At 41.7% G+C, this 21,466-nt stretch overlaps 3 protein-coding genes across 5 annotated transcripts; 1 reads left to right on the forward strand and 2 right to left on the reverse strand.

The window, feature by feature from the left end:
• Positions 1-1,120: 1,120 nt before the first annotated feature.
• Positions 1,121-4,788, reverse strand: LOC137792614 (GTPase IMAP family member 4-like). Its single transcript, XM_068588355.1, has 3 exons — positions 4,686-4,788; positions 2,111-3,003; positions 1,121-1,126 (listed from the first exon to the last, which is right to left on the reverse strand). The coding sequence occupies exons 1-3, from the start codon at positions 4,699-4,701 to the stop codon at positions 1,121-1,123; spliced, it is 915 nt and encodes a 304-aa protein (XP_068444456.1). The 5' UTR covers positions 4,702-4,788.
• A 5,454-nt stretch (positions 4,789-10,242) lies between these two features.
• Positions 10,243-12,511, forward strand: pop7 (POP7 homolog, ribonuclease P/MRP subunit). Of its 2 annotated transcripts, none has more exons than XM_068587953.1 (2): positions 10,243-10,376; positions 11,336-12,511. In XM_068587953.1, the coding sequence occupies exon 2, from the start codon at positions 11,404-11,406 to the stop codon at positions 11,857-11,859; it is 456 nt and encodes a 151-aa protein (XP_068444054.1). In that variant the 5' UTR covers positions 10,243-10,376; positions 11,336-11,403; the 3' UTR covers positions 11,860-12,511. The 2 variants fall into 2 exon arrangements, with proteins under 2 accessions (XP_068444054.1, XP_068444053.1); XM_068587952.1 differs by having other exon boundaries at positions 11,351-12,510.
• A 708-nt stretch (positions 12,512-13,219) lies between these two features.
• epoa (erythropoietin a) lies at positions 13,220-19,811 on the reverse strand. 2 transcript variants are annotated; one of them, XM_068587950.1, is made up of 5 exons: positions 19,762-19,811; positions 16,172-16,302; positions 15,937-16,023; positions 15,595-15,759; positions 13,220-14,575 (listed from the first exon to the last, which is right to left on the reverse strand). In XM_068587950.1, the coding sequence occupies exons 1-5, from the start codon at positions 19,772-19,774 to the stop codon at positions 14,423-14,425; spliced, it is 549 nt and encodes a 182-aa protein (XP_068444051.1). In that variant the 5' UTR covers positions 19,775-19,811; the 3' UTR covers positions 13,220-14,422. The 2 variants fall into 2 exon arrangements, with proteins under 2 accessions (XP_068444051.1, XP_068444049.1); XM_068587948.1 differs by lacking the exon at positions 19,762-19,811 and adding an exon at positions 19,358-19,460.
• Positions 19,812-21,466: the final 1,655 nt, after the last annotated feature.

Below are 21,466 nucleotides of genomic sequence, written 5' to 3' on the forward strand. Positions count from 1 at the left end.
AGGTCCTCTGGTTCTGGTCTACTTTCTGTTCCAAGAGTCAGAACTAAACATGGAGAGGCAGCGTTCAGCTCTTTTGCTCCACAATTATGGAACAAGGTCCCTGAAAGCTGCAGGTCTGCTGAGACCCTCACAGACCCTTAGAGACCCTCACAGACCCTTAGAGACCCTCAGCGCCTTTAAATCCAGTTTGAAGACTTTTCTGTTTAAGGTTTCCTTTAATTGAACCAGACTCAATGCTGCATCTCACTACTACATTTTATTTCTTAAACTGCACTGCAACTCTTATTAATTTTATTTGTATTTTTCTTAACTGTTTTAATGTTTTCTAAATTGTATTTAAATCTGCCTTTCATTTTCATTTTTCTTGACTGTTTTACTGTTTTCTTAACTGTTTTTAAATCTGCTTTTATGTGAAGCACTTTGAATCGCCTTGTTGCTGAAATGTGTTATACAAATAAACTTGCCTTGCCTTACTTAGATTAATGAAATTAGTTTCATCATCATTCACCCCAATAATCAAAAAAGGGACATTTACATTATAGTTCTGAAGTCATTATTACTTTTATATATATGTGTGTATATATATATATATATATATATATATATATATATATATATATATATATATATATATATATATATATATATATATATATATATATATATATTAGGGCTGTGATTTTTAGTAAAAACATAAAGATTTATGATAAAAGACGGATACATACATTGGGCTGCTGTTATAAACAATGCAACTATAGGCCGTAAGGTGAACCCGTTCTCGTTTCATCCCGCTGCACAGCGATGTTTTATGCAGAACTAGTTTCTTCAGAGCGTAACAGGATGTTCGTCTGGAGTGGAGGTGACGAGGTGCTCAGTGTTGCAGATTGGTGATGGAGAAGTATCGTACTAAAGGCTCACAATGGTTGTATTTGGAGGATAATTATCCTGCATCTGGCAACCCTGAGATTGGTCGATCAATGACAGCTCTCTCTACAGTTAGAGCTCGCGGAAGAAGATGAACGTAAGATACCGTTTCAAAACTTGCAAGAGCGTAATAACTAGTTAGTGAAAGACTCAGAGAAACACAAATATCACACGAGGCTAAATCCCGGACGCATTGTTATGTCTGGAGAAGAAAGAGGACATGTCTGGGACAAAGAGGACGTCTGGTCACCAGGTAACTCTCATGACTCACAGAAGTCCAGCGATCCTGTCAGCGCCACATGTATATATACATATGTATGTATGTATGTATGTATGTATGTATGTATGTATGTGTGTGTGTATGTATGTATGTATGTATGTATGTATGTATGTATGTATGTATGTATGTATGTATGTATATATATATATATATATACATATATATATATATACATATATATATATATATATGTATGCATATATATGTATATGTATATATATGTATATATATATGTGTATATATATATATACATATATATGTATATATACATATACATATTTATATATACATATATGTATATGTATGTATGTATATATGTATATATGTTTATATATACATGTATATATGTATACATATACATGTATATATATGTTTATATATACATGTATATACATATATATAAATATATATACATGTATATATGTATATATATATATATATATATATATATATATATATATATATATATATTTATATATATGTATGTATATATTCCTCTGGGAGCTTCTGTAGTTATACAGTCACTTCTATTTAAACAAGCTCCCAAATGCTGTTCCTAATTTGCTTACTCCATTAACTAACAATTGTCCACCGCCAACTACTGATTCACCAACTACTACCAGAGGTAATCATCTTTCTTTTTGGCCTCATCGTTGTTGTACTTTTTAGTTCAGTAATGAAAGTACTCGGAGGCTGATTCACGTTGAAAACTTTGCATGTAACGTTTAATAACTACGGCTCCAAGATATCGCAATCACACATCACTCATAAGGTTGCCAGGTACAAACATAATCCCCGACTAACAGACCACTTCTACGATATACTACAGTTGTTACGTTGTAATGCTTCTTTGAGTTGTCTTTCATGCCGTTCATTCATTTTATTTATGATGTTCATCATGTTTGCCATATCCTCTCTATTACTCTTTCTTTCTGCTTCTCTCTCTTCCCCCTCCCTCTTTTTATCTGCTTCTCTCTCCTTTCTGTCCTCATTCATACGCTCTCTCTCCCTCTTCATTTCCTCCTCTCTGTCTTTCCTCTCCTCCTCTCTCTCAGCCTGGAGTTGTTCATTCACTTTCTTCATCTCTTCATCATATTTTTCCTGTATTTCTCTCTCCATTTCCTCTTTCTCTTTGCGTATTTGCTCTTCTTTCTCTTTCTGGATGCGTTGTTTCTCCTCTTCGATTGCCCTCTCGGCCTCTTGGAACATCTCGTTGGTGTAGTGGCTTCCTCCGTTCCTCTGGACTACATCTCTGATCTTCTGGAGCAGCTTAGTGACCTGAGAGCGATCCTCCAGCTTATTGTTGAAGACATGGTACTGACCGTGACATCTGTACACAAGTTCCTGCAGGTCTGGGCTACCCTCCATGAAGGCCTCAATAGTGTTTTCAAGAAGGTCACCATGAGTAAAGAGGACCATGCTGTATCTGTCTGCAGCCTGGCCAAAGATTTCTTGAATACTCTTCACTGTCTGCATTTCCTCTTCAGTGTATCTGCCCAGCCGGATGACCACCAGGAACACATGGGGTCCAGGAACAATGTAAGAGATGCACCGGGTCACATTCTTAATGGTATTTTCCTTGCTAAACCTGGTGTCCAACAGGCCCGGGGTGTCGATGACAGCAACCTTTTGCCCGTCCACTGTAGCTTTGCCCATGGAGCACTCTACAGTGATAGACTGTGCAGCGAACTTTGATTCAAAGCACAGTTGTCCCAGAATGGTGTTTCCAGTGGAACTCTTCCCAGTCCCAGTCTTCCCCACCATCACTATCCTCAGCTCCTCATTGTTTCCGCTGCTTCCTGTGTAGAAGAATGACACTGAATAAGACTCTACATCAGGTTGTGCACACATTGTACAGAAAAGAAGCATCATTCTGCAGCTGTGACAGAGCCAACAAGTTTCACTTGTTGAGGTTCAAATGTACAACTTTTCTTGTGGACTTTCATTTGAGACAAATCAATGTTCCTATCAGGCTTTCTCTCCATGATCTAATGTGGCTTCTTCCATAAATAATGTTCAGTTCACCACTTTTAGTAAAGATTTTTTTGATAAAATGTGAATAATAAAACTGTTCATGTCAGTCACATCACTTAATGCAGGGGTGTCAAACATACGGATGCGGGCCACCAGGGGGCCAGCTCGGCCCGCCGGATTTTGTTTAACATTTTGAAAAGTTTTTAAAAAATCCAATTTCTTTTTTTCTTCAAAGTGACAGGCTTTTGTATAGAAGCCCATTCCTGCCACACAAAAAAAAAATTAGAACCAAAAAAAAATTAAAAAAAATTAGGACCCCCCCCCCAAAAAAGGGGCCAATAAAAAAAAAATAATAATCAACTTTTTTTTTCCATCACTTTGGTTTTACAATACCTTCATTTAAATGTAAATATGTAAACAAACAACAAAACAAGTTCAAGTCACATAATAGTCCAATCTTGTTTCAATTCACGTATTCTTTTAATTTCACATTGCAAGCACTGTTTTATATTCAAGTGCTCTTGTTATTTACCAAAAGATAACTTGGCAATGTCAACCACCCGTCAGCCTGTTGATGGTTACTTTAAAGTAAACAATTCATTTAATATATGTGTGGACTTTACTCAGTTCTTAAAAATGGTCAATGGAAGGACAAATATGTACTTTGTGTGTACATATGTTAGCTGCAATTATATTTAGGCTGTAATTGTAATTTTGACAATTGTAGTCAGTAGTCAGGTTCTCATTTCTCTCCTGGAATGAAACAGTTTTGTTTTTTTTCCGTAAGTCAACGGAAAAAAAAGACGACCAAAGAAAAAAAGTCAATTTTTTTTTTTTTTTGCCCTAATTTTTTTTTTGTTGTGTGTTCTAATTCTTTATTTTTTTTGTGTGTCAGAAATGGACTTCCATACTTTTACCAACATTAGCCTAACAAGGAATACTGTTTGCCGTACCGTTATATTAGGGGGAAACCCTCGCCTCCCTGTGGTTTTCTCTCCGGCGCCAGATCATAAGAATCCTGTAAAGTTCTCTTTCAGATAGAACTTTATTTTCATTGTTCTTTGGTCTGATGGAGCAATCTGATTTACTTAAAAGTGATTGCAATGTTCTTTATTCTGTTATTCATGAAGACGCAGATGGAGTCACAAAGTGATGTTATTTACAGAAAAAGCACTGCTTTCAGTGTTTGTGTCGGTGTCGTCGCTGTTGTGACAAAAATCACAGAGAAAGTACAAGCTGCAAATGGAGGATAACGTTTTCAGACATTTCACTGTATTTTTCACCGCAAGGTGAATTTAAAGGGAAAAGAAGTATTACAGAGTGTGTCATCCAGTTACAATCTCGGTACTAAAGTCAGAAAAACTAGATCATGTTTTAGCAGTTCTACCCAGTAAGTCTAATAAAGTATTAGTTTATAGGAGGTACAGAGGAACATCTCATGACATGAGGTTCAGCAGTGAGTACTACAATCACTGTACTTTAAACATGGATACAGGTTAAGACTTACCTAAGTTTCTGGCCATGTTTGGGTCAAAGAATGGAGAAGATTCTGCAGCTGAAGTCCAGACGGTTCAGAGTGTGTCTGCTGCAGGAGAACGAGCCTCTATGTACTTAACCACACCCACAAATAGAAAGAAAATATTTTTATATCTTTATATATCTGTGTTGTATTTCATCTAAAAAAGAAAGCATTATACATTAGTTATTGTAGATTAAGATCAAGATCGTTCACCTATTAGCTTAAACATATGACACAAGCTTTGTCACGTAACATATTCAGTTATTACTAGAGCTTTAGTGTAGTATACATTTTTAAGAGTACTTTCAAATGTTTTAAACCTTGAGCCCTTTCCAAAACACGTACATGACCTCAGGTTGAAAATATTGATAATAAAAAAAACATCATTTAACTCTGCATACAGTCATGATAATGACTAGTATATCCCAGATAAATATGAAACTTGTGTGGAGTTTTACTCGATGACCTGTTGCTGGCTCATTTGTCACCGCGTTTCCTAAAACTTAACTGTGCTTCGTCAGTTCACACTGTTGTTTGACTTACGTTCTGTTTGAAGTCTGCCTTGAAAAAAAGGTTTATTCAGGATCACAGTTTGTCTCCTGTCTGTCTTGTGTTCCCTGTGTTACACCTTAAACGTTCCTCCCCCTCCTTGACCATTTTCAAGAAATGGCAGCGCTTCTTTACAGCTCCCCCTCCCTTCAGTATTTACAGGAAAAGTGCATGTGAGTTCCAGCAGTAAACACAAACTGTATTTCATATCAAGGTACAGAATGTACTCTGCTCTCATCACGACGTCCTGGCAGCTTCTTGTTGGCAGCACAACGTTTATAGTTTAATATATCAGTGTGCGCTCACTGGGTTTCATGAGCAATATTACAATAACCTTGCTGTTTTCACTTGTTTGGATTCTTTTGGGGATCTTTACAGACAAATCTTCCCACATGTCGATTGCCTCAACATTTAGCTGCGAATGTTTGCACCGCTTGGCCATAGTTAGCAGTTTGACTAGTTTCAGGGGGATTTCTTCCCACCATGAGCATCATGTCACAGCAGTACGTCCTCAGTGTGGATATGTTGATCACCACTAAAGAACCTACAGATGTATTGTCTTGTAAGTCTTTGTTTTTATCTGTAATTTCCATTGATGCACTTTCTAGTTAATGTAGTTAATACATTTTGAAATGTACTTTGAATTGTCTTTGTGTATACATGTCATATTTAAATAAACTTGCCTTGCAATGTCTTGCAGTCCTGAAACATGTCATGCTTGTTAATCATTACATAATTTATTGCCTAGGTCAAAGAACAATTTAAAGTCCAACACATCAAGTAGAATTTCAGTTAACTGCTGCCTTTTCCTGTAAATACTGAAGGGAGGGGAGCTGTGTGCGTCTCTGAAGAAGTGCTGACATTTCTTGTAAATGGTCAGGAAGGGGGAGGAACGTTTAAGGTCCGCATGTAAAGCGAGGCAAATATATTTGTATAGCACATTCCAACAACCAGGCGATTCAAATTGCTTGACATAAAACCATTAAAAGCATCAAAACATAAAGCAGATTTTAAAACAGTTAAGAAAACATTGAAACAGTCAAAAAGAAAAAAGAAATAAAATGCAGTAGTGAGATGCAGAAATTGAGTCTGGTTCTACTAAAGGCAGCAGATAACAAAAAAGTCTTCAGTCTGGATTTAAAGGAGCTGAAGGTCCAGTAGAATTGTGTGATGATTAAGTCAAGAGATTTAAACCAGGAGTGGGTGGGCTGGGATGGGATCATTGTGAATAGGTCATTTATTTTAGGAAGTATTGTCATTTTAACTGTAGCTATTCTGCCCATAAGTGAAAGTGGTTCATCCAACGGAGGAGCTCGTCAGTTATTGTTTCAGGTAGCGAAGTGAAGTTCAGTGTGAACAGCTCTGACAGCCCAAAAGGGATATGTGGTGCATAGCCTGCCCCATCCCAACTGTTCTACACGAGTGGAAGGATGGATGACTGGTTCCAGTTCATAGTGTAGTCAGAGATTTTTGAGAATGATTCAATTACTTTGTTTCCTGTAATAATGAGTATGGGTTTTGGAGGAAGAGCAATATATCGTCTGCATACAGGCTAATCTTGTGATGGGTGTTAAGTGTTTGAATTCCTTTCATATGAGTGTTCTGACGAATCGCTGCTGCTAATGGTTCAATAAAAATTGTGGAAAGTGAGGGAGAGTGTGGTCATCCTTGCCCAGTCCCTCTGTACAGTGCGATTTTTTTTTTTTAAAGTTTGTCCATTGGTGATAACAGAGGCTGTAGGTGCAGTGTACAAAATCTTAACCATTTAATAAATGATTCCCCAAAGCCAAATCGTTCTAATGTGCTGGTGAGTCCAGTTCACTTTATCAAAAGCTTTTTCTGCATCTAGGTAGGCTATGATGGTTTTGGCTTGTTGTAATGATGAGTAATTGATTAAATTAAACAGTCTGCGTGTGTTAGAGTGTAGAGGATTGGCTCGTGTAAACTACGAGTTCTTTACTTTTTTTAAGGTTCTTTTTATTTTTCCTTCTTCTTTATTGAAAATAACTATGAAATTTATGAGTTAAAATGTCTTCTATAGTGCTGCATTCATACGCTTTATTACATTCATGTTTTAAGAGTTAAAATGTCTTCTATAGTGCTGCATTCATACGCTTTATTACATTCATGTTTTAAGAGTTAAAATGTCTTCTATAGTGCTGCATTCATACGCTTTGGCACATTCCTGTTTGTATGAGGGAAAATGTTTTCTATCACACTGCATTCATATGCTTAAGTATACTTCTGTTTTATATGACAAGTCCAAATGTGGTCATAGTAGATGGATCCTACAGTATACGGAAGACAGGTCTAAATATGGTCATGGCAAGATCTGCTGCAAAGAGGTATTGAACCCTGTGACCGAGCGCAGAGCATGTTCAACCACAGACACCCATTACTCACACTAATGAAAGGTCTGACACCTGTAAGCTTATCATGACCCCATCAAACAGCATCGGCATGTTTCGTCTGCCAACTCTGCGTACAAGGCGCCGGTCTGACTGACACCTGTTCAGACTCCGTTTTGGAAGTTTTTTGTAGCTGCATCTACAAACGTGCATTGAGCGTGTGACCAACATCAGATCAGTAAATCACTGTCTACTGTCATTCCCACCATGGATTCCCCCTCGCACTTGCCTACGAATACAGAGATAACGGCGCACTTCTCCAGTTCCTCCTCGGGCTCTGTCCCCGAGATTGAACCACTTTCTTACGCTGTGAATGAACTGAGTCTTTTAGTCCTGAGGGGCTGTCCCCCAAGGAATAAGAGATTTGGGGCACAGTGTTTTAACTGTTTAAAAAACATATCTTACTTTTTGACTGCCTTTTAAGGTCTTGAGGGGCTGACCAAGGGCGTAGGTTTGGTCTCAGCATTGGTAGGGACCCCCGCCATAAAAAAAAAACTTCGTTGATATTATGTCGAACAGGCCAACTTTATTAAAACATATTAACATTTATGTAACCTGGAACTGATTTAAACATAATAACACTAATACAACCTTAGTTTAAATACAAAACTGTATTCTGCACCAAATAAATACTAATAATAAATAGTTAACTAAATAAATTTTAAAAAATGCCAATATGCAGTAACAGTATATTGTATATCCAAAATATATTAACTTTTCTAAGTTGTGGAGTGAAAAAAGACAAAATAAATGAAATAATTTGGGATCAGGCTGGTATGTTCAGGACGATCACTGTGGCTCAAACTGACTGTTCCCTGAAGAGCAAAGGAAACGTAGCCTCGTCTGAACATGTTTAACATATTAATAATGCAGTTAAAACAGGTAGACAATGTTTACACTGGCAGCCATGATAATACACCTCAACACAGAAGCAATGTGAGACCTGAAGCCCTGATGGTCCAGCTGCATTTCAAAATAATGCAAAATGTAACCTTATGAGTAGTATATGTATTTATTTTGAAAGCAATTTAGAACATTTAGGTAATAGGTTCAGATGTTATGGCACAGCCTTGTTTTCTATTCAACATCACATAATTCACAATCCAAAGTGCTGGTATAGCACCTGGAAATATGTCATTTCATATTTTTTACTGATTCAATATGGCTGTGTCCATTTCGAATAATTTACTTTAAATGTGTGTTTAAGTTAATTCACAAGTTGTTATTCCAATGTTTGGGAACATTGATGACCTGTACACATCCTGACTGAAGGGAAGACAGTATTGTCCTCACCCTGGAGGAGAGAGCGCTCTCTCTCTTCACTATCAGAGCAGGAAGACGTGCAGGATGCAGGCTGGAGACCAAAACCTGTGCTTGTGCTCAACTGGGACTTGTTTTAATAAAAGTTATGACAGAAGAAGGACGTGTTGGTGGACAGTTCGTTTTAAGGGTGCAGCTCTGACATAAGGTCAGATTCCCCAAATGTCCTTCAATGTCATTGCTAATGCAAGATAATTCTTAACAAAATGCCAGAAGGATCTCACCTGAAGCCCTGCTGGTGCAGCTGGTTCAACCTGCACTGCATCTTCACTGGACTCCTGAGTTTCCTGAATGCATTTCAAAATAATGCAGGTTTGCACTGTGTGAGCAGTTAGCCTGCTGCTAGCTAGCTAGCTAACAACAACCTAGCTTCTTGATAGCTACTTACGTGGTGAATAAAACGTCAGATATCTCTTTTCTTTTTTGGTGGCATTTTCTTATCTACAAAGCACAAAGGGGTCAAAAATATCAATGCTGAGACCAAACAAAATACTAATATGAGACTTTATTATTTCCTGGTGTATTTTAGTAGCTTACCGTGTCAGACTACTGTCAGCTCTCTTTCTGCATATATAAATCTTATATAGTCTGGAATAAGAGTCTACTTATTCACTTAATGGGGACTCCCGTTTAATGGAAGAAGATAACTTCCAGATTGTGGAGATACAGAGGTAACTACTGGGCTGGGGCCATTGACAAGGGAACGCAATCCAGCAAGAGTCCCGCCCCGTGTCCAGATCCAGACAGTATATATATATATATATATATAGAGCCACACACAACTTAAAAAGGGAAAAGAAAATAAATAATTAACCCTCATCCCTACATTTCTATTATATCCTGTGAAAACCCCCTGTGTTCTTTAAGAATTCTAGCAGTACTTTAACCTTCACTAAGCGTTTTCCACACACTACACCTAAAAGCAACCCAGAACACACGTACTAGCCCCGAAAACATCCGCCTCTCCCCCTGCTCCACCAATCACAGGCCACAACCCCACCAAACGGACGCTGCTTTCCTGTGATTGGCCGGATAGATAGACAGACAGACAGACAGACAGATAGATAATTCCTTTGGTATTCGGTATTTTATGTCGTAGTGTTATTTGTTGATCGAGTAAGTGCTAGACATCTTGATCCACACTTCATACATCTTGATTCACACTTCATACCAGTTGGTGGCGGTAATGCACCGAACAGTTGTTTACCGACTGCCCGCCAATAAACCTTAGAAGAAGAACACCGAGGCAGTGCACTTCCGGGGCACGCAGGAAGCAAACAGCCAGGCCAGCACCAGTCGGCTAAAGCGAATGCTGCCTTTTCGGAAATGCGTGTGACGAAACTGACAGGACTGTAGCGAGGCTATGAAGCGTCCCTTTCCCACCTGAGATCCTCTTCTGAAGGTGCGTGTGCTCGACTGCGCTCGCGCGTCGCAGTAAAGCGAGCTAGCTTAGCTTAACCTAGCCTAGCCGGCTCGTTAGCTTGCTTGTAACATGCTACAGCCTCAGTCACACAGCGGCATTTATAGTTTATTTAAACGTGTTTTTGTTTTGTTTTTCACTGCGGGAAAATGTTTCACCACGAAAGGAAGACCAGATATCTGTGAGACCACTGATATACACGTTAAACAAAACACCGTTTTAATGATTTCTCTCAGTTTTGCGTAAGGAACGCTCTGTGAAAGATGATAATACATGACTGTATTGCATTAGCAGTGTATTGGTCTCATAATATGGGATTTCTACCGTTATTTATTTGTAATAGTTGTATTCCTGTTTATTAAATACATTTATATATGACTACTAGAGTATTGTAATCAATGAATCGTCTTATTTTCTCGATTAATCCTTCGGGCATAAAGATGTTCTTGAAGGTTTTGTCCAACCATCAGTGCAAAGACATTAGTTGTCATCACTTCTAAGAAGGTGAAATTAGGGAATGTTTGGTATTTTGATTAAGCAAAATTTGTGTGATCCTATTAATTTACCTTCAGTTGCATTGTTTATTGCATTGTAATAATTTCTGCAGGATCGTGAAGCTGAAACTATTGTTTGATTGACCAAAATTAATCACATGTAACCCTTTTGGATATTCTTTTAAAGCAATAATGCAAACTATTCCATGATTTAAAGATTCTCAGTTTTAAGGATCTGTTTCTTTTCTTGGTCTGATGAGTCATCACTTTAAGCTGTGTTTCGGATTTTGACTGGTTGCAGAAGTTATAGAAATGTTCAACTGCTTGGGGATCATGATGTGAATTATTTAATATTTACTAATGATAATAATGTGGTTACCCCAAATACGATACCTATTTGTTTGCTGGAAGGTATCATGATCCCGTTTCACAAACTTCTCCCCACAGACTTTATTTTCTCAGCTTGCTCGTTTGGCCGCAGCTGCTGCATAAAGCACGTCCACACACTGAGAAACATGACGGAGCCACGCAGCCCAGGAATGTCCTCTATTCCTCAGACGGCACCAGTGCACACGGACTCCACCTCTCCGGCTGTAGAGATGGACCCAGTGGAGTACACCCTGAGGAAGCGTCTCCCTAGGAAACTCCCGAAGAGACGGAACGACGTCTACGTCAACATGAAGACGGATTTCCGCGCTCAGCTGGCACGCTGTCAGAAGCTGCTGGAAGGCGGGGGGCACAGGGAGATCTGTGTCCACGGCCTGGGCCTGGCCATCAACAGGGCTATCAACATTGCCCTTCAACTGCAGGCCAGCAGCCAGGGGGCGCTGCAGCTGGCGGCCAACACGTCCACGGTGGAGCTCGTGGACGACCTGGAGCCTGAAGATCCAGATGAGGCCGGGGAGCCGATGACGCGCACACGCAACAACTCGGCCATTCACATTAAGGTGTTCTACCCAGACCCTCAGTGAGCTGTATAGAGGCGTGTGAGGCAGAGAGGCTCCTGTTTGTTTCCTTGTTAATACAATAGTGTGTGTGTGTGTGTGTGTGTGTGTGTGTGTGTGTGTGTGTGTGTGTGTGTGGACAGCAGCAGAGGACTGCAGAATTAACAATTTGTTGGCTGAACGTTATTCATTAATCGTTTGGAATACCCCAATTCGGACAATCTCAGTTGACTAATTATATTGAGCTTGTGTGTCACTTGCAAATGTCGCTGTTGTATCTTCTTCTTCTTTTTTTACATTGCATGTCTTGAAGCATCAGAGGTGTTTGCCAGGTGAAACCTCAGTATAATTTAAATACTTGTAGACATGGCTGTGCCAAATGTAAACGTACAAATATCCTTAATTTTGAGGCCAGACTAAGTGGCTGTTCAAGTGTTTACAGTTTCATATCTGGATGTTGTCGAAAATGCAAACAATTTAAACTGAGGAACACTAAGCTTTCTTTTCAAAGTGTTGTTGCAGTAAATGTCCACTAGATGTCAGCAGGCTAAATCTATTTAAATTTGGTTCCAGAACGTCGGATCTGCTGGTGGCGGTCATGTCCAACATGATTATGTAATGGACCGTTTTTAGGAAGACAGTGTATTTGATTTCTTGACAAAAGAATAAATTGTATAACTAAATAAAATGTGCTGGAATGTGTTTTTCACTCTCACCTCTTCAACTCCACTGACAAGACCGAGATAATGAATGAAGTGGACAGACTTCCCCTTGTCGTGTTTCCATCCATCCTTTTCTTTATCCAAGAATAATATTTTGTATTTAAATAGCAAATAATACAGTGACAACACAACACAAAAAATAACAGGAAGGACAACAAGTACAAACATCCTTAAAAACATCTTGTACTTGTACAACAAGATAAAAAAAAATAGGGGAAAAAACAAGGAAGGACACTGAACCGGTCTGAAGGAGTTGAGCGTGAGCTTTATAGAAAGCCTCGAGTTCCCATGACTAACTAATTGCCGGCCTGCGGTTTGATGACGAACAAATAAGGGGATGCAAGGAACCGCGTTAACGTCAGATACTGAGAAACAATTTGCAATTAGAGCCTCGCAGGATGTTAATTGCAAAAGGTAAACAGCCTTTTTCCGGCCAGTCTGGCTATCAGTGTGTGGAGCCTCGAGTGTAACATCAAAAACACAGATAATGACGTCTCGTGCGACCCTCCAGCCGCCTCCTCGACCTCCCGTTCACTGCGAACTGACTTTTCAGTCCTTTATTCTGTTAGTTGGAAGGAACATTTGATGTGAAACCAAGAGCGAGTCGGGTACAATGAAGCAAACGATGCCAACAAACAGCTCTGTAAATGTGTTCAGTGATGTGTTCAGTGTTACGCAGGAGAACGAGAGCTTGACTGCAATCTCAACCTTTTTGGAAACTTTTCAATTTTAAGTCCCTGCATGCCCCATTCAGACAATCTTTTGGCATAAAATACGTAATATTTTTCCGTTTTTGAACCGAACGACAAGGTTTTTTGACTGAAACTCCTTCCTAACAGGACAAGACTTTGTTTTATTGTGATGTTTGTTGCAGGTTCTGATTCTTTAGGTCCTAATCTTTCCATAAAGGTGTCTTATTGACGCTCCAGGAGGCTTTTTTGGGGAATCTGGCTCATATCATGCTGGATGTTCATAGTTACCATCAACATATCTTTTAAATGTGATTGTTTTGCAGATAAACATTTTTTTCCCAAGACTTTGCTGAACAAATACATACAATAAACACAAGTATTGGAATTAATTTGGGGTTCCTACAACGACTCAAACAGAAAAGGAGGTCTGGAGACAGAACTGGTTCCACAGTTTAACGGGTTAAAGATCAGACACTAAACAACACTAAGACTGGAGCTTAAAAGTAGAAAACCTGTATAAATAGTAATCGCACAACTTGTACAAATATATAAAAATATTCATTGAAAAAAAAGATAGTTGAAAAGGCTTGTGGGATGAGGCCTCATTCGTTCTTTGCCTTTTTTGCAGTGGTCGTGGAAAATGACGCCCTGTCGCAACCTCACAGTTCTCATTTCCAGGTGCAATCGATATTTTCTGGGTGTTTCACTCCATGATTCACTCCAAAGAGATGCGTGCAGGGGTCAAACTCCCTGCAAATGTGCACACACACACACACACACACACACACACACACGCTACATACATATTAAAATTTGCAGCATTAACTCACACACACATAGAAGAACATCCACACACAAAGTGCAAGAGAGTGCCAGTAGACCAGCGATTGGAGCGGTGCTCCCCACGGGCCTCCTTTTGGTCAGTGTGCGGTTCACCGTGTCCATGTTTCACATCTACGTTCCAAGGTGCAATCATCTCCCGTCCATCCAAAGCCCGGCTGGGACCGTCTCCCTCCTTTCCACGTCCTCCCCTTGCGCAAAGACCGCTTCCTCGCGTTCTCTCTTTCTGCACGCCGCTTCCAGCAGCCGGCGTGCAGGTCAACAGTGTCAACGTTCCCTCCTCTTGCCTTTCGTAAAACACAAATGAGCTCCGCTTGGAGTTGGGGGGTCAGCCGATCAGCTGACATCCTGCTGGCAGGCCGGCGCGTCCAGCAGGAGGAGGCGCACTTTGCCTCGCAGGAAGTTGACGTGGACTTGAAGCAAATCAGTTGCTGAGGACGCCATCCATGTTCCCTCGAGTCCCGCTGAACTCGTTGGTGGGGTGTATTCCTAAAAGACAATATACAAAGCAACATGTCTTAATTTCCTCCTGAGGGAGAAAGCCAAATATAAATGCCTCTGACCCTTTGGCTTGTATGTCTTGGTATCGACAACATTGTCTTGTTTTTAACGTTTGAGAACCCTGTGAACTGTTCCTGATGACGAAACTCTAACCCCTGAGCCAGAACACAGGCTGTTCATTCATTCAGTTTCCCATCCACGAGGCCTCCGCTTGGCCCTGAACAAACTCTGACAGCATCTTCAGCAAAAGGCTGAGGGTCACACTGCGAGGGCATCGTCCAATGACATCCCTCGGTTCCTTTATTACCGGAGAAAACACCGTTTCATTTCAAAGAAGCAACCGAAGCAACTCAACCTCATCAAATCAATCATGCTGCTGCACTTCATGCACAGAAATCAAACCTTTGTTTTCAGGCTTCCTTCACACCATTGAGGTGACAAAGGGCTCCCAGAGAGACGCTAAACAACCAGCAAAGTGACTCGTCTTCTGTCTGGAGAGGCCTCAGACAGATCACCAGCGACAAGCCTAACCCCCCCCCCCCCCTTCTTCACTCCATGAATGCAAACAGCTGAACAAGTTTTACTGTCTCTTTGAACAACAATGGGCCAGACCTGACCCCATCCCCCCGTGACCCCATCCCACCGGCTCCCCCTCCCCCAGCTCAGCGTTGTGCTGACCAGCTGTCTCCGGCGTTCGCCGACATCTTCAACATGTACGTTGTCACGTACCAGCCTGCTTCAAGGCCTCCACCATCATCCCCGTCCACAAAAAAAAAAACACAAGGATCACAGGACTTAATGACTACAGGCCCCGCTCCCTGACCTCTGAGGTCATGAGGTCTTTTGAGCGCCTTTAAAACCCTCACTGACTCACTCCTGGACCCCCTTGCAGTTTGCCTACAGTTGGCCCCCTTTCACCGAGTCCAATTCCTTGTATGTGCAACGTACTTGGCAAATAAACGATTCCGATTTGGTGAATCTGAACCTCTGAACCCGCTGCCCCTCACCTGGATGTTGAGGCTACGCAGCACGGCATTGATGCTGAGCAGGTTCCTCATGGAGTTATCTATGTGGCTGTGCAGTGCTGTGTTGGTGACGGAGGTCCGTAGCAAGCCGAGGGCCTGTTGCAGGAGCCATAAGCCCGACTGCACCTCCTGGGCTTGATCTAATCCCTTGCCAAAAAAAAAAGAGACAGAGGACAAGAGTTTAAGAGCAGGTCATTGTAATTACCTCCAGTTTCTGGTCCCCAGAAGGCAGCAAATGTGTATGGACTTATGGACTTCCCAGCTGATCTAACCCTGTTGTCTTCTTGTTTACCAGACAGATTTGTTTTCTGAAGCTATACTTACATTTTTCTTCTCCCAGACATCAAAGTCGACTCTGGTTTGAGGAACGGTGACAGACTCTGGCAGGCTACATCCTTCTCGACATGACTTCTAAGAAAACAAGAAAGGCACGGTGTTAGTGTTTAGGCTACGCTCACCCAGGGGTGCGTCGACGTTCGCTACGGCCGATATCCTGGACCGCACGACCTCTGAGGAACCCGGCCCTGACATCAGAGTGCACGCATGTTCCCCCTCTCACCATAGCGACTTCTGCATCCTGTGCTTCTTTAATGAAATGGTTCAGGACCCTGAGGTCACAGATGGGCCTCAGCGGGGACGGCAGGCCGGGCCGGGTCCACTCCAACACCATCAGCAGCAAGGCGAGCAGTCCTGGCAGAAACAGGTACGACAGACACGGACACGGTCACACAAATGCTGCTGAACGTCAACGCGGAGCTGTTGGATGTCATTTCGGTCTATAACTACACTGTAAAAAAGTCAAGCTAGTTAGACAAGTTAAGACACTTAAATTGTCTGAACTTCAATTCAAGTTCATTCAACTAAGAACATGTAGTTGGGCTGACAAAAGGAAAGCTGTGTTGTATACAGTTTAACTAAAACCTCAAATCCTTTTTTTTTTTTTACAGTGTACTGAGGGGAAGTAGAACCCTGTGACAGGTGACAGCCGTGAATTAAGGACACATTCCTGCAGGGATGAGCCCGGCCATGACCGGCTCGCTTTCAGAAACTAACATCGGCATTCTAAGAAATGGGATTATTTGTTTTATTCCACCCACTTGTAAATTCTCTGGATCTCTTTGAACAGTTTTGAAGAGAAGAGAGAGTAACCCATCACCCACTCCTTTGCATTGATTTCCACAGGTTCAAATATTTGAATGAGCACGTTAGAACGTATGAACACCACAAGACTTTAGGAACAAGTGTGTCTTTTGTCTCCGCTCTGCCCACCGCCCTCGCCCGGTGACGCCCGTCAAGGCCTTTCATCATTATATATACAGGCTTCACGAGAAAAGACACTTTTTTTCATGCATCTCACCGAAAGGCTTGAACTTCAATGACATATGATTTCACTCTGTGAATCTTTTGTCTACAAATACTTCATTCTTCCCGCCGTTAACATCCTATGACCTACTCAGATTCAGGGCTTTTCAGATAAGTTTGTATGCGAACAAATATTCCTGTTTCGGATTATTGATCTTCTTCACAAAATCCCACATTTCTGTTTGCTGTGAGGTCAAAGGTCAACTACCAAAACAATACCCCTTCGAGTTGCGGGGGGATACCGAGCCTTTGCTCGCACGTACGGCCGGTATCTGGATGAGTCAGCTGCTCTGGGATCTGACTTCCATGACCGTCATACTACCATATGAGATTATTCCGTCCACAGATGTCACAGACGACAGATTAGGGACTATTCGTGTCCTGTGGAGTCAGCGTGACTGAGCAGTAGCTCATTCATTTCGTGACGCCGAGGAAACCATGTGACATCCTGGATCCTGAACCGAAACCTGCCGATACCATGACAGTGCAGAAATGACTGTTCCCTTGTTTTACATAATCGTCAGCTTTATTCACAAATGTCGACATATTTCTGGAGAGTGCAGCGCACTGAGCTCGTAGCGTGCGCTGCAGAGCGTCTCTGCTGTTGTGGGTCACGTGGGCATCCGGCCGCGTTCCTCTGTGCCACATGCTGAATGCGCTCTTTCACAGAGGCCTGGCTGTGTGACGCAGGGACGATAATAGGAAATACTGAAGATCTTCCCAAGGCAGACAGGTCAAACACCGGCTAGATTAAGTCCCCAGACTCCCAGATAATGAGAACAAGTTAATCTGAGCGGCAGCAAAAGAACGGTTAAGCTAATACTGCAGGTTTGCTAGCACTGAGGCCAAGCGTGTAATCACCTTAACCTCCACGACCCCGTCGCTCCACCGTCATGGAGAGACCGTCAACGACACGCAGGACCAAACTTCACCAACACGCTTCACATAATTCTGATCGACAATCTCGTCCCACACACCGATTAATATCAGCTCCAGAGGCCTCCTCTCCAAACACTCGGACGTTTGCCAAAAAAAATAAATAAAAAAAGAACGTGGCCGCTATAAATAACTTTATAGAAGTGTGTGACTTCTATAAAGTCACACACTCGCTGACCTTTTTACCTTGGCCATTGCCTACGTGAGAATGCATCAATCTAAACGCTGCACACACGCACACACGCACACACACACACACACACACACACACACTCACACTCTCTCTCTCTCTCTCGCTCTACATTCTGGTGGGATTCGCAGCTCAGGGCTGTGGCCAAACTGAAGGTTAACACCTTTATCTGCCAACATCATGTGTTGCTATTTTGAATTGGGAGCCATCGTCCCGAGTGGCAGCGCTCTGGATAATGGCGAGCTCCAACGCCAGGTATGAAACATGATGCTTCTGGAAATGTGACCGGATGCTCACGTGAGCTGATGCCTTTGACATGTGTCATCGACTTTAAAGTTGTGTCAAACAGGTGCAGAGAGAGAGAGAGCTCAGCAATTTAGACCATCTAGTGGCACTAAAGACTAAATGTCACAGCGGGCTGATCGGAGGATGCTATTAAAAGTGCGTCTCAGCTTTGGGGCAGTTGCCTTTGAATGCTCTGCGACCTCCTTCCTATTTTGAAGAGGTCTTCCCCATCACAAAGTGTAGAGTTGTAGCTACCAGATGACACAGGTGTGACATAATTTCCTGTCCGGCTTCGCCTTTGAAAACCCTTTTCTCTTTTTCTGCTGACAGAAGTATGCGACGGCTGCGCCAAAAACTGCAGATTCAGCATTCACAATCAGTGCCCTGACTTCTCAGGCTGCTGTGTCATGCTGAGAGTAATGACAGCAGATGTATTTCCCCCAGTGGATAAGGCAGAAAAAGGCAAAGCTCAGCAACCCATCAGGAGACCATTGTATCTGTTACTTACAGTAACAGGAAATAATACATCTTTAGTGGGAACTCCAGCGCTGCAACTCCAGCTGATGTAGTGCCTTGCTCGACGGGTCCAATACCAACATGATGCTTTAAGAAGGCTTTAAAAAGGCTCTACAACCTCATGTACAGCAGCGTTATATGAAGGGGCATTAGACAGTATTCACATGAACTGCGTTTGCAGGAAAAGAGGACAGCTTTCGAAATATATGCATTTATAAAAAATGAAGAAACGACCTCACGGTTCAGTTTTTCACACATACACATCAATAAATTAAGGAGCGGACGCGTATTTCCCGAAAAGCTCAACTCTTTTCCTGCAGGTTTCGTGGTTGTACAGACAGCTGCACGCCCACGTCCACGCGTCCTGTTTCATAAACGTGTTCAAAAAGACAAATCCACGGATGCGGCACACAAAGTAACGCACGAGACCACACACCGTGTTCCAGGCGCACTTACCTCGATTCGTTTTCTGCAACATTCGCAAACAGGTGCCACATCTTCAAGGAGCATCGTGTGTTAAAATGTGTGCACGACCTGTACGGCTTCACTTAAAGGCACTACATCCAATAAATCCAGCATACAACCAAGTGCGCGGGTCCGACCGGCGTGTGTGTCTGCGTCAAATCCATGTGGGCTGCTGGTGAGAGCAGTCACCTACTAGACTTTGCATCACCGCTTGTGTTTGGCAAAACCCTGTATTTACCTCCCCTAATATAGATAAGTCCGCAAGTACGAGGACGCGCCTTTTCACGCATCACGGTGAGCGATAAAACATCAACCCGTGCATGCAGCAAAGCGTGTAAATACACCACTAAAGCCTGTGTACAGAGAAGGAGAAACAAATCATGTCCACAACTCACTGGGAAACTCCATAGCGGTGTGCACATAGCCCCTCGCAGGGTCCTCGCGGTTGGGTCCGTCTATTGCTGCTTAATTGGAAACGAAGCTCTTTTGTGGATCTCCTGCACTTATCCGGGAGGTGTTTCTAAAAACTGATCCTGTTTGATTTTTTGTATTGATGACTTTGAAAATGAAGTTGCATTGTTTCTATGACAATCTAAACTACCTCCTCCCTTAAGGCAAAATAGTTTTCTTTCATTGTCATCCAAATAAAAGTCTATCCCTGTTTATGAAACGTGTGGCCCTAATGAGGGAAGAATGTCTCGGAGAAGCGGAGACTTCCCATCCATTGTTCGGCATTGTTAGAAACCTTCATTTCAGTTTAGTATCTTTTCAAAAACACTGATTGTGTAGATATTGAAATTATATTTCAAATGGGCTAATTTGCCCTGATTGCCAAAAGCATCACACTTTTATCAAAGAGCCGGCGGCCCGTCATGTGGCTGCAGTGATGCAAACAGAAATACAGGTTTGATGTTAAGATTAATTGACATTAATCGAACTTCTTCACAATCAAAAAGTTGACTTTATGATGGAAAATGATCACTGGTGAGATCAGTCAGCGTGTAACACCTTGATTATGTTATCATTGTTCAGAGTCATGAATGAATGCATGATGTACAGTTGTATAGTCAATAGATAGTAGATCAATAAATCACACTCATATACTTCAGGCGCCATCTTGTGAGGTTTTTTGTTAACTGTTTGGATTACATTATCAACTTTTATGACATTATTTGTATGTTAGAGACTTATTGTGCCATCCGTCAACTTTTGCGGATGTTTTTTTTTCCTTGTTGTGTTTCTTCATATAAGGATGTAAACAACATTTTAGACAATTGTTGCCAGAAGAAACAGCACCGCCATGATGAGACCGAGGCATTAACGGAGCCCAGGAGTCCATTTCATTCATTGTTTAAATTTTGTGATTATATTTTATTAATGTTTGACTTATTCATGATTTATCTTTTCTAATGCCAACGGTATTGATCTTTCAAAGGTTTTACGCCATTACATCGTTATTAGATCAGTGGCATAAAATGGTCTTAAAATGATAGGAAATATTGTTTAACACAAATTTTCTGAACATTACATCATCCAACCAAATGAGTGATCTCAGTGGAGATCCTTGCATATCTACCTACTTATGTGTGGTGTCCAACATCTCCTTCACATTCAAGGGCCAAAACCACCACGACCATCTGCTTCCTGGCCCAACCCCAAACTTACAGGTGCTCCTCTTGGTTTACCAGCAGTATCAGGCAGCGATGAGTGGGGACATGACAGGCATGGTCCACCTGGTCCACTGCTACCTGAAGATACCTCCTTTGTGTGGCGTCAACCTGGAGAGCAGCATTGAATATGATATATTTTTACTTTACCTGGCACACCACACTGAAACAGGTGATGAGCTGAGATTCGTAGTAGTCAGGACCTTCTATGTGGATAATTACCTTCACCTGAAAAGACCAAAAAGCTGGTGGACGAACTGAGAGAGCTGTGAGCAACTGGTGGGCTTGAAAACACACAGTAGGCCTCCAACAACTTGGCTTAATGTTATTGTCTATCAGACAAACTTGAGTACAAATCTTGTCCAGTGAAGCAGGCACGGCTCCACACGGCGCTAACCAACTTACGCAAAGTTGCTAGCTCACTGAGGTGAGG

This window comes from Clinocottus analis, unplaced genomic scaffold, assembly GCF_023055335.1.
Source record: "Clinocottus analis isolate CAN_PGR_092001 unplaced genomic scaffold, fCliAna1.0.p SCAF_21, whole genome shotgun sequence".
NCBI lineage: Eukaryota > Metazoa > Chordata > Actinopteri > Perciformes > Cottidae > Clinocottus > Clinocottus analis.